General features: G+C 44.5%; 1 protein-coding gene and 1 long non-coding RNA gene across 2 annotated transcripts; one reads left to right on the top strand and one right to left on the bottom strand.

The window, feature by feature from the left end:
• Nucleotides 1–519: 519 nt before the first annotated feature.
• LOC134178395 (uncharacterized) lies at nucleotides 520–2,041 on the top strand. The gene has a single exon (XM_062645273.1). It carries the CDS (start codon nucleotides 893–895, stop codon nucleotides 1,907–1,909), a length of 1,017 nt encoding a protein of 338 aa, XP_062501257.1. The 5' UTR covers nucleotides 520–892; the 3' UTR covers nucleotides 1,910–2,041.
• An 8,583-nt stretch (nucleotides 2,042–10,624) lies between these two features.
• LOC134179103 (uncharacterized) lies at nucleotides 10,625–11,863 on the bottom strand. The gene is made up of 3 exons (XR_009969786.1): nucleotides 11,774–11,863; nucleotides 11,042–11,115; nucleotides 10,625–10,960 (listed from the first exon to the last, which is right to left on the bottom strand). It is a non-coding gene; the product is annotated as an uncharacterized LOC134179103 (long non-coding RNA).
• Nucleotides 11,864–12,398: the final 535 nt, after the last annotated feature.

Genomic DNA, 12,398 nt, shown 5'->3' with positions numbered 1-12,398 from the left:
CCTGAAACAAGCGACGATAGATCACGTGACCTTCGCGCACGTGCGTGGTAAAGGCTAGACTTTTAGTTGGGTATGTACGTATGAAACATATTTTCCTCGACCTCACGTATTGAGTGTAGGACCGACCTCATTGAGTGTAGGACCGACCTCATTGAGTGTAGGACCGACCTCATTGAGTGTAGGACCGACCTCACTGAGTATGTCTACGACCGACCTCATTGAGTAAGTCTACGACCGACCTCACATGACGTCTAGCTAGGACCGACCGCATTGACTTAGCGACCGACCTCATGACGTCTCGGACCGACCTCATGACGTTTAGGACCGACCTCATTGACGTAGTAACCGACCTCATTGAGGGTGCGACCGACCCCAAGTAAATAGTAGTACTACCGGAGTAATTTTGACACTGATTACACGCCATAGAATAAAAGATGCACAGGGCCGTCGGAGGCAGTCGACCGTTCGTCTCGGACTCGCGATCTCGACCGGCCCACCGCGTTTCGCGACGATCCGAGACCGGCGTCGTGTCGATCGGCGAGTTACAGACAGACAGATGTGTCAGATGGACAGACGGATGTGCGCGTTCCCGAGCGCTAGCGTAAATATACGGGCTTATATGTACGCCACCATTGTCGTCACGTGACTAGAATGGGCGTCGGCGATTTGTGGCTAACAAAGATATGGACTCGTTTGCATCTGTAGCAGTCCAGCTTGGACCGGACAAAATAGAATAGAATCAGTTCTATCAATCTGGCTGCCGTAGGGCGGTTTTCTAATTAGTGGCTAGCTAGGTTAGCGGAAGCGGAGCAGACAGGAAGGACCGAATTACTGTCTGGTAAACTAGAGTGCGAGTAAGACCGCGTGAACGTCATTGGGGATCCGACCGAGGATGATGTTGTTGTCTGTCAGTGTCTTCGTTGTGCTTTCTGTCGTCGGCCAGACAAACGGTGACACTCAGCGCCTCACGTGCACAGACGTAAGAAGCAAGTGCGACAGCGACATGACATGCAGATATTTGCTCCTCTACTACTTGACCACGTGCTCGACGGTCACTGCGAACACGTGCTCACAAGAATGCAAAGACAGCTACATCGATCTGATTTCGAACTCAGTGGGAAGTCTCTGGCACGAATGCGACTGCGGAACAGGAGTTTTGGGAGACATATGCACGTCTTTTGCGAACTCCGTCATGACGAAATGCTTTGGAGATGTCAGACCGACCCCTCCGGCTTCCGCCTTCAATCACACTGGACAGCTCACTTGTTCCGACTTGTTGAAGTTTTGCTCAATTAGCACCACGTGCCAATCTCGATACCTCGCGTACTTGAACATCTGTACACCTTTTGTACCGCGACTCACTTGTGCACAACAGTGCAACGAGTCGTTCTACAATCTACTTCGGCATCCAATCGGTAACAAGTTGTCAAGCTGCGAATGTGGCGATGACGTTTGGTGTCAATTATCACTGGGCAATGTGCTATCAACCTGCTATGGTGGTAACTCACCCGTTCCGCCTCCCACAGTGGATGTACCAACAGCGAATCCGGTTGGCTCCTGCGAGAACGTTTATGATAACTGCTTTCTCGACAAGTTTGGTTCGTGTGGAAGCTACTTCCTCCTTGAACAGAGTCATTGCGGTAATTATTCAGACTCTCCTTGTCCTGCGTCATGTGCAGACGCAATGAAAGCTGTAATGTCTACCATTCCATATGCAAGTGAGCTGACGACGTGCAATTGTGTAAATTCTACGTCTACCGTATGCATTGTCATTAAGAAAATACAAATACTGAATTCTTGGTGTGGAAGCACACCTTCTGCGGCGGCTGGAATATATAGAAGTGCATTGGGTAATCTAGTCTTCACATCATTGTTAGCTGCTATTGGGTGTGTCTTATGGATGCTGTAGGCTGGACATGAAAAACTGTTACTTCGAGTTGTTTAGTAGATATACTTGCATTTCGTTTCTACTAATGCCGTTGAGGCTGCTTTTGCTAAGTTGCGTAAATTTGAAATTCATGCAATTAGAACGACTAAACCATGCAGTGTGTACTGTACTGGTGCCAGTTTAAAGTCAATAAATCTGCTGCTCATCATGCCACCATAAATTCATACCTTTAGTTGCTATGCTATAGTTGCAAAAGCCTCAGTTGTTCGCACTTTTATAAAATACATAAATGCATGGATCGGTGCATGACTGCATGTCTTTGTAATAATTATTACCTAAACTTTCCTAAAACAATATTTATGGTGAGAGACGGAAAGTTAGAATTTTTATGTTATCTATTAGAAACAATTAATTAAGAACTCGCAAGATATAGTAAGAGGTGCACAAGATCTATAGTTACAGCCTAGTGTGCATAAAGATAAAAGATTAGCCGTCCAAATAAACCTGTCAGAAAGAAAAATCTAGATGCGGTTGCAAGTGACTTTTGAGGGACAGACATGGTAGGATGTAAAGTAAACGCTAGAGAAAACTTTTGATGAGAAATAGCAGATTGAATTTCATCAATTAATCAATTACCAAACTGTTACATTTTAAAAATTTAATTAAGAAAAGGCAAAATTGACAATTTTTGGTTAGTGTTAGAATGCTAACACTAAAGTCAATAACTAAAATTGGGGCTTGTGCCAAGACGCCCTAGCTACGTTACTGGACGTCTGTATGCAGTAAAACAAGCCCGTATAAGCTGGAAGTCGGGGGTCAGACAAAACCACCTGCTTGTAGCTGTGCATGAAGGTCTGTTTTCGATCCAAAGTCGATTGTTCCATCTTGGACTCCTTCACATCAATACTTTTGCAGAAGTGGATCTAGACAGATTAATTATGTAGTGTACTGCTTTGCTCATCGTCAAATTCATTCTTGCAGGCTACAGCTATAGAGCTAGACTTGATCTCTTGCACTAAGTTTAGCTCTTGCCTTTGACTCTATCAAAGTTGTTGATCTATAATTTTTAAAAACTTTATGCATACATTAAAAAATTTAAAAAATTACGTGACGAGTTTTGTGACGTCATTGGTTATTCTAATGTATTACACACCGTCTACTTATAACGTTAGGCCACGGCCATACATTGAATGTGTTTGTTGTGGAGCAACAAAGTTAGGAGATTGCGTGACACAATACCGTTACTATCCTCGCGTCCAAGGACCACAGAAAGCAAAGGAAAGCTTCGAGTAGTATCAAAGCTATAGTTTGCTTGCTTTGCGGGTTACGCCATTTTGCGCGCCGCTGATTGGGTGACCGTATTCATCAGTTACAGTAGTCCACCTGCTTCCGGTTGGATCGGACAAAATCCCTTCTATCGATCAGACCACGTACAGGGACGTAGCTAAGCATGTTTCCTGGTTGCCCAAAAATTTCAAAAGATGGGCGTAGCTATAGAAGCTATAGAAAATCACTCACTCCCTCACTCACTCACTCACTCACTAACTTACTTTTACTTCAACTCAGAAAAAGGTAATTACAAGTGTTAGTAGTTAATTTAGTAAGCTCAATCAGCATAGAGTAATACTAGAATAATTATAACATACAAGGAAACATGTAAAACAAGCAAATTGAAATGACAATAACTCTACTACATGACTACACCCTAGAAACCACACGAACACCATACAACTACTTACGTAAATCACTAGCAAAGTATTTTGCTGAAATGGTAAAAGCAGCACTGTTTTTGACGCGCTTTCCAACTCACTCATTTACTCACAATAACCAGTGCAAGCTTTGAGGGTTCTTGAGGGCTAATTAAGTCGGTACGTACCCACAAAATGTATGGGCGTGGTTGCTTATCTATTTTTGTCTAGTCTAATAGAGTGATTTTAGGTACATAATTATACCGTTCCAAGATAATACGTTGTTAGAGGAACATTTCGGCCTCATGCGCTAGTACATTGCGCCCCGCATATACCTTTGATTGGTAGTTACCAACACTCAAATTAAGACATTTGACGCATTTGCAGAACGAGATATGCTTTTAACTAATAAATTCTGTCGGACGCGTTTGTATCTTTTTCGATCGGGACTCTGACTTGTAGAATATCTACCCTACATCGCAGTTTGCAAGCGTGCTGTTCGGTTCAGGAGCTGGAACACTTATGCACAACCTACTCATACTTATCAAGCGGACGATTTTCTCGCCGTCACGTGTAACTTCACGTGACATCGACAACAATCTTTGATTCAGCGGAAGCTTCATACGCATTGCCAGGAGCCAACCAGTCAGGAATTAGTTTTCGTTTATCGCACTTTGTAGACACAAGCGTCACGACCAACTTGTTAGGAGATCAGAGGCGGTGGACGCGCCGAAACAGATCCGGACGGCGACGCTATCGCTCGCCTCCCTAGACTTTTGCTAGTGTTAATGTGCGACAGACCACGCATGAACAGCTGCTTTTCTAGCACACACCGAAGGGGGTAATAGCTGGACTCAACTGTAACTTCGCGTTGCAGTTCTTGTCATTTCCGTCAGCGCATGCGGCCATTGCAAATGTACTTTAGCGCGCGTCTCTGAAATGTTGCGTTAACGCAAATCTTCGAAATGTCTCTTTAATTAATTAGTAAATCTACGTATGCAGTTGAGACTGTTCTTTGTGTTACAATGGGAATATTACTTATTAAAGCTAGTTGATATGAATTATGTCCCGGGAGCGTCTTTTATCTTTCTGGTGAGCGAATGAAATACCTAGCGTGCGAATTTATAAAATTTAATATTAATTTTAAAAAAATTAATATTAATTCTAACAACTTAGTATTACTGTTGATCTCCCAAAATTTTTCCGTGGCGGTGCATGTGCGACACTCGCTGAGTCGGTCGGACGGAGGTACATTCAAGTTAGACAATGCCGTTACAGGGGAATTAAAGTTGACCACAACCTGGATGCCATTCCTACGCCTCTGCCACGTGTTACTGTTGTAATTACCCAGTGAACTACTGTTCAGTCAAAGACTGCTCTGCCACGTTACAGAGTAAACGTCAGGGCCTGCAGCATCTAGCTAGCCTATGACAAACATTAGAGGTATGCGAAACAACTGAAATCATACCAAACGCTGTCAGCATACTCTGTTTGAGTTTCTTCGCAGCCGGAACCTGTTCCACATTAAGCATTTGGAACTTAGAGCGTTTGCGCAGTGTAGCCACGTGTACCCAGGACGTCTGCGCACAAGTGTGGTCTTTTGCATACGCGCATATTGGAGCTACTCGTTTCGTTCCACTTGTAGCTCGTTTCTACGATGACCTATTTGATCTAGGGTGACCATAGCCTGCTTAGTGGGAGACCATGGCCCCGTGGTTCCTCGCCTCTGTAACGCGTGCTGATCGATCGAACCAGTGGCGTGTAGCAATGACGGGATCAGGCTCTTCCAAAATTTTAGAGCATGACCCATCTGAACAGTCCACACTCAGCTTGGATTCCAGGAACTAAAACTGATTTGATTCAGTGAATGTCTAGCGTAACTTGAACTGATCATCGAATAAGGATCAATGTTATAATTGATTGAAATTTGAAAGCTCTGCCTTGTGACTGGTTAACTTAGACAAATTTGCTGCAGTAGAAAAAAGTAAAGGATAAAACTGAAATAAATTTTTAGTTCTCTTCACTTTGGGCGTGTAGAAGTCATATACAATCGAAATTTGACCATATGACATAATATTATTCTAGAGATAGTGCGTGCGGGGGCGGGGAGTAGGCGTTCCCTGTAGTACCCGTATTTGCCGCCATTTTAGGGGGCAAGCTTCTGTCCTCCGCAGGTATCTCTCTCTGCGACGGCTGCTTGTACAACATTTCAAGGACGTTCGACTGTGTGTTAGATAGTACGGCGACAGTATACTAATTGCGAAAGATTTAAACCAAATTTTATCAGTGAATTCGCGAGTTTGACGTGATTTCTTAGTCTCATGGTCGAGTGCGATAAAGCTAATTCTTAGAATAGAGATCATGAAACAGAAGTCTAAAAGTCTCTCCGTTGAATCGCAGAAGCAAGCGATACGAGGAGAAAGTTGTATCTGCGGGCTTAAAAACAGGTAGAACGGAGGCTCAACTGTCGACGGAGGAACCAGAAGTCATTCCCAACATGAATTGGAGTAACCTGATGTTGTATAAGATTGTATGCTGTTAGGTGTACTAGACCTTCTCTTGAGACAAACAAATCTCTCTCTACTGAAAGTGCTCGTAGCAACATAACCCATCCTGCAGATGGTACAGTACCCAGTCAGGGTTAGTTGAGTCATACACAAAGGATGGCTTTCCTAGAATTGTTCAGAGTAGCATAGATTACTCTTTTATTATAGAACATACTAGAAATGACAGCTCTACCAGACAGAAAGTGCTCAGAGCAAACACGCGAATGCTGCGACGGCTTCCAGTCCTTTCTCTCTAGGCTGGAGATCCACGCTGCCCGTCGTCTGTTGCTCAAATGACGCGTTTCTGGTCCCTGACTGGTTAGCATAGCCGGTATAGACTAAAAACGTATGTTGCGCCCTGAATTCTACGATCGTGGCAGCCGAAAACACAGCAACTCTAGCCATGCTAATATGCTTGCCCCCTAAGATGGCGACTTTTGGGATATCACGTGATTGTGACGTCAAACGAACTAACTCTATTGGCTGCATTAATATTTTTTCTGATAGACCGACTGCTTTTCTGGCTCGTGAGATAATTATCCAAGATACCAGCACGGTACTCTTCATGTATGTAATGCGTCCATATAAACCTAAACTAGCGGTAAATTTTAATAATGGCGACTTGTGTAAATCAATATTGACTGTATTTTTAGTTAATATTAATATTATTTATTAACACTAATTTGGCCCTAAAAATTTTAGTCTGGCTACTGCACTGCATGGCTGAACGCGTAATCGACACGGTTCATTCGCAATAGCTTGCAATGAATTCGCCTTGACGATAGCAAGCTTCAAAGCAAGAGAAACAGTGTCTGATTGAAGCAGTTGCATAGCTGTTTAGTTGCCATAGTATGTATTTGAGTGCGCCAGCGTTCGGCGCATCCTTGAGCATGCGCACGGGTCTCTCTTGTAAGCCTATTTCTGCTGGGACTCGCTTTGCGAGAGCAATGGTGATTATATATACGGTACCAAATCGTGATATACGGGAAGTTTTAACCGTCGCTAGATTTTCAACGCGCATGCCTCAAACTTTGACTTGACACGTGATCACAGATATATGGAAATATATTTATAACACTAACATCATCCAAATAGTTCTATGACGTAAGAAATTAAACATATGCACTTGGTCGTTTAGTAGCGATTTCAACTGCATTCCAACGCTCATGTTAGTCACGCCCGCGGCAACCGCTTTTGCTCGCGGAGTCGCCATTACTACACAGAGCCAACCCAAAGTCGTAAGACAAAGTAATTGCATATGTCGAATTGCGTTGTGCGTGTCATAGCCCAGTTTCGTCTTCGTTATAGTGCTGATTTTGGCAAAAACGTGACCTGACCTAGTGGGCGTTGCTTTTCCAGCAGAGCGCTAGCTAATGAACACATCAAAAACTCGCTTGAACGGCGTCGGACCGGTGCCAAACTCGGCCAAAGTATAGTTCAGGTACATTCTAATGCGTTTGATGTTTCGAAGAGTATGTCCTTGCTAGTTAGTGTGACGTTTGGCTTCGCAATCGTTTAGCTTCAAAACCAGCATACAAGATAGATGCAGATTGTTTGCGAAACGTGTCATTCTACTGCTAAATATGTTAGTAGATGTGTTGGAGTACGTTTTATAGTGTTTCTCGCTTCGCGAATAAGTCCGACGTTAGGGGGGGTCTACGCCGGAAACAGAGTGGAAGTTTACTGCATCTAATATTGCAGATCTAGAGGCCGCTAGAGAAGAGAACACCAAAGTCGTGCCTATTTCTAAACCCGCCCTGCGTACTCTCACAGTATCTCACAACACCTAGTAAATTATTTATTGTAAGAAACATTGTCACTTTGCAGCCCCTCCCTACGCAGTGTCAGGTTCGGTGAACTTCCGCAATAGTAGATCTTTAGATAAACATGAGCAGTCTTTCTAATTAGGGAACGCCTTACAATTTCTCGTGCCGTAAGCCATTCCTTGTTACGAGTTTTCATCCTATTACAGACATGCAAGCAACATCAAACACGTTGACGACAAGCAAACAATCAGTGTGCATCACACACATAGCCACACAGATGAATGCAATGTATCTATCTACACAGCGAGAAGGGAAATGACGTCACCGATAAACACAGTACACTTTTATGTCTATGAGAGTAAGACCACGTGACCGTCATTCGGTATCCGATCGAGGATGATGTTGCCTGTCGGTGTATTCGTTGTGCTGTTTGTCGTCGGTCAGACAAACGGTGACACTCAGCGCCTCACGTGCACAGACGTACGAAGCAAGTGCGATAGAGACATAGTGTGCAGACCTTCGTTCATCGAGTACGTGACCGCGTGCTCGACGGTTACTTCGTCAGCGTGCTCACAAGAATGCAAAAACAGCTACATCAATCTGATTTCCAACTCGGTGGGAAGTCTATGGCACAAATGCGACTGCGGAACAGGAGTTCTGGGAGACATATGCACGACCCTTGCGAACTCCGTCATGACGAAATGCTTTGGAGATGTCAGACCGACTCCTCCGGCTTCCGCCTTCAATCACACTGGACAGCTCATTTGTTCTGACTTATCGAAGTCGTGCTCGACTAGCTCCACGTGCCTACCTCGATACCTCGCGTATGTGAGCGGCTGCACGTCTTCCCTGGGGCAGTCCAGTTGTACACAACAGTGCAACGAGTCGTTCTACAATCTACTTCGGAATCCAATCGGTAACAAGTTCTCAAGCTGCGATTGTGGCGACGACATTGTGTGTCAATTTTCACTGACCAAGGTGCTATCAACCTGCTATGGTGATAACCCTCCCGTTCTGCCTCCAGTAACGGATGTACCAACAGTGAATCCAGTTGGTCTCTGCGAAAAATTTTTGATAACTGCTTTCTCGACAAGTTTGGTTCGTGTGGAAGCTACGTCGTCCTTGCAGAGAGTCAATGCGGTAATGATTTCCAAGACAATCAAAACTCTCTTACTTGTCCTGCGTCTTGTGTAGCCAAATTGAAAGCTGTAATGTCTATTATTCCACATGCAAGCGAGCTACTGGCGTGCAATTGTCTAAATTCCACCTCTTACAAGTGCACTGCCATTTTGGAAACACAAAGAGTGACTTCTTTCTGTCAAATCACAGCTCCTACTGCAGGATCTCACCATCCAGGACGTTCATGTGAGGTTGCTATGCTACTCACGTTTATGTTAGCTGCTTTTGTGTGTGTCTTGCTGATTCTGTAAGCTGAACGTGAAACACCTAGCAGGGTGCTGTTGCTTCGTATTGTGTCACGCTGACATTTGTTTGTATACTGATGCATGTCATTGAGGCTGCTTTTGCTAAGTTGCCTAGAGTTAATATTCAATTAAACGAAAGTGATGCCACTACAACACGATCGATGCAAATGTGTACTATGCCTAGCCTCGCCAGCCAAGCCTTCCTACGTGCTCACTGTGCGACCTCACGTGCTGTTCGCCTGCTTGCACGTGAGAGGAGGTGCTCGAGCAGTTCCGAACCTGCTCGAACACCTCCTCTCACGTGCACGAAACTGCTCGAGCACCTCCTCTCACGTGCAAGCAGGCGAACAGCACGTGAGGTCGCACAGTGAGCTCGGAGGAAGGCTTGGCTCGCGAGGCTATACTATGCCTATACTCAGTTGAACCACGTAGTAAAGTACATTTGATTAGTAGTTTACCCGTCGCAGACTATCACTTACAGATTCGTTGTCTACCGAAAATACCGCGGCCCAGCATGGATAATGACAGTATTGTTTCAATCTACTGCACAGCTTTCGACAGTGGCAATCAATTTACAGGCGCTAAAGTTTGTCTGATTTTGATAAACATCAGAGTGTATACAAACGCGTCAGTGATTCAATTGTGCGACAAATGTACGCCATCACAATCGCAAACCAAAACTGTTCTAGCACGTACAATAATCGCGTGCTCCTCGCGCATATCGTAACAGCCACTTCAACTCCTTCTGCGCTTATGGAAACAATTGAATCGCTTCCGTCCGATGACGAGTAGACACCGGCTGCCCGTAACATGAGACAAGCTGGCACGTTCGGTTACGATCGCTGGTAGCTTCCAAATCATGGCGGCTCGCCAGTCAAGACTGTCTTTGACTCTTGGTCTATGTGCATGATGCAGCATCTCTCGCCACACACACACACACACACACACACACACACACACACACACACACACACACACACACACACACACACACACACACACACACACACACACACACACACACACACACACAGACACACACACACACACACACACACACACACACACAGACACACACACAGACACACACACACACACACACACACACACACACACACACACACACACACACACACACACACACACACACACACACACACAGATGCTCGCTCAACAACCGAAAGCAAAAAACTGCCGACACTAGCCGACACTCAAAGTTCCGTGCGTCCTCTACATAATGAGAAACCCAATGTTGCCTCGCACTACAGACAGGTGCCGTCGATACCGTTCTACAGTACTCATTGTCGGTACCATACGTATACTACCAGCACTCTTTAATTAATTGCTTATAAACTAATCATAAAGGCTAAACAAATTCAAATCGCGCAACAACACATTTCACAAACAACAACGTTAGCCAAAGTATACAGTTAATTTTGTCAATAAACAACAACCAAATACGGAACGTTACAAGAGGGTTGTGCAACGAAGTCCCTCACTGTCGAGAGCTTCGGTAATAACACTATGACGAAGGCTCTACAGGCACAAAAATTACGTCGAACTCTGTGCCGGCATTTGTTACAGTCGCTACGACTACACGTGACGTCACCGCAGTTGCTCGATATTTCTTTTGCAACGCTTCTTGTTCCTACAGTACGCAAACAAACACGCGCAAACACAAAACCGTTGCATAGAGCCCTTTTTAGTAGAGGTTTGATGTAATAGCGACCTGCATCCAGAGCACCAACGGTCCTGGTCCCGAATGCCGTAATATCTGCGACATCCGAACGAGTGCGGAGAAGACTGAAAATTTCATCCAATATTAGTCACATACAAAGGAAATACAAAAGATTATAAGGCAGCAGTAACCAATGAAGCTATCAAATCTGAGTAACAGTCAATGACAAACACGGACTGAAGAAACGCCGGTAGCAACTGACCGTTACACAGATCCGGGTATTTTGGTTGTAAAATACGCCCTTGCTCGCGTGCCCGACAACCATCCAAGTATGTGTTTGTGTCACGCGCTTTTTAGTTCTTTGGTGGTGACCACTTGTGTGTTTGTGGCTGTCGAACTATTTCGTTAATTAAACAATAAGTATAACATATCTTGACTTGCGTTAGCTAAGTACCGTTCCGCGATGTATGCTACCCTTACACCCGAATGGACCCCGCGACATACAGCTACATAAGAAGCTTTGAAGCCTTGCTGCACTTTCAATAGAATGATGGCTAATTTAGTCGCAGGAATGTTGAGCAAAGCAAGTTTGACATTACAGAGTCGTTGCAAGACTTCAACGTCCCTTATAGCTTGCGCTAAGTATGAGCCATATACTGCTATACTACCGAAAGGCGGCGGTCAGCATGACTGGAAACTGGTCAATTACAAGACAGCGATAATGCACACTAGCCCAACACACTCCTGCTATACATTTGGGCACAAAATCGGCTGCTCGCGTACCTTCTTTCGTCGTCGTTTACTGTGTTTCGTAGTTGCCTCTTCACATCTTTTGTTACTTTCTCCTTCGGGTTCTTGCTCCAAGTTGTCCGCGCTGTAGAAATAAACACACACAGTCAGTTTCGTCAGCGTTTCGCAAGTCGGTCGACGCTAATTGCTCGTGACCGACCACATCAAACTGTCGGGACAAGATACGATGCAATCCTTTTCCAACAGAATAGTAGTTGTGTCCTCTGAGACCGTCACACTTCCCGAATCAACTAAATTCAAATGAACAAGATCTAGTGAGAATTCGCCGAGTCTACGATACTGAGACGAACCTGTCACGTGCACATTGACTGTCGGTTCTTCCTTGTTGTCAGATCTAGAAATAAAGAAACGTAGCAAGAATGAAAGACCAACGTAGTAGCATGCATACATACATGTAAACAGTTACCAACATTTATAACAGGTACTGGTAGGAAAGGAGGAACAGACTAGCAAGAAACAGAAAAACGTGCCAACTGACAGAAAGACATGCAGAGAGAAAGATGTGGTCTAAGTAAAAGCACAAAGTTTTCAGACTGGACTACATATAAGCCAAGAGAACGTACGGTCAAAGGAAATAAGACATACAAGTGCGCATGAG

This window comes from Corticium candelabrum, chromosome 4, assembly GCF_963422355.1.
Source record: "Corticium candelabrum chromosome 4, ooCorCand1.1, whole genome shotgun sequence".
NCBI classification, from domain to species: domain Eukaryota; kingdom Metazoa; phylum Porifera; class Homoscleromorpha; order Homosclerophorida; family Plakinidae; genus Corticium; species Corticium candelabrum.
This window is presented reverse-complemented; position numbering and strand designations above follow the sequence as displayed.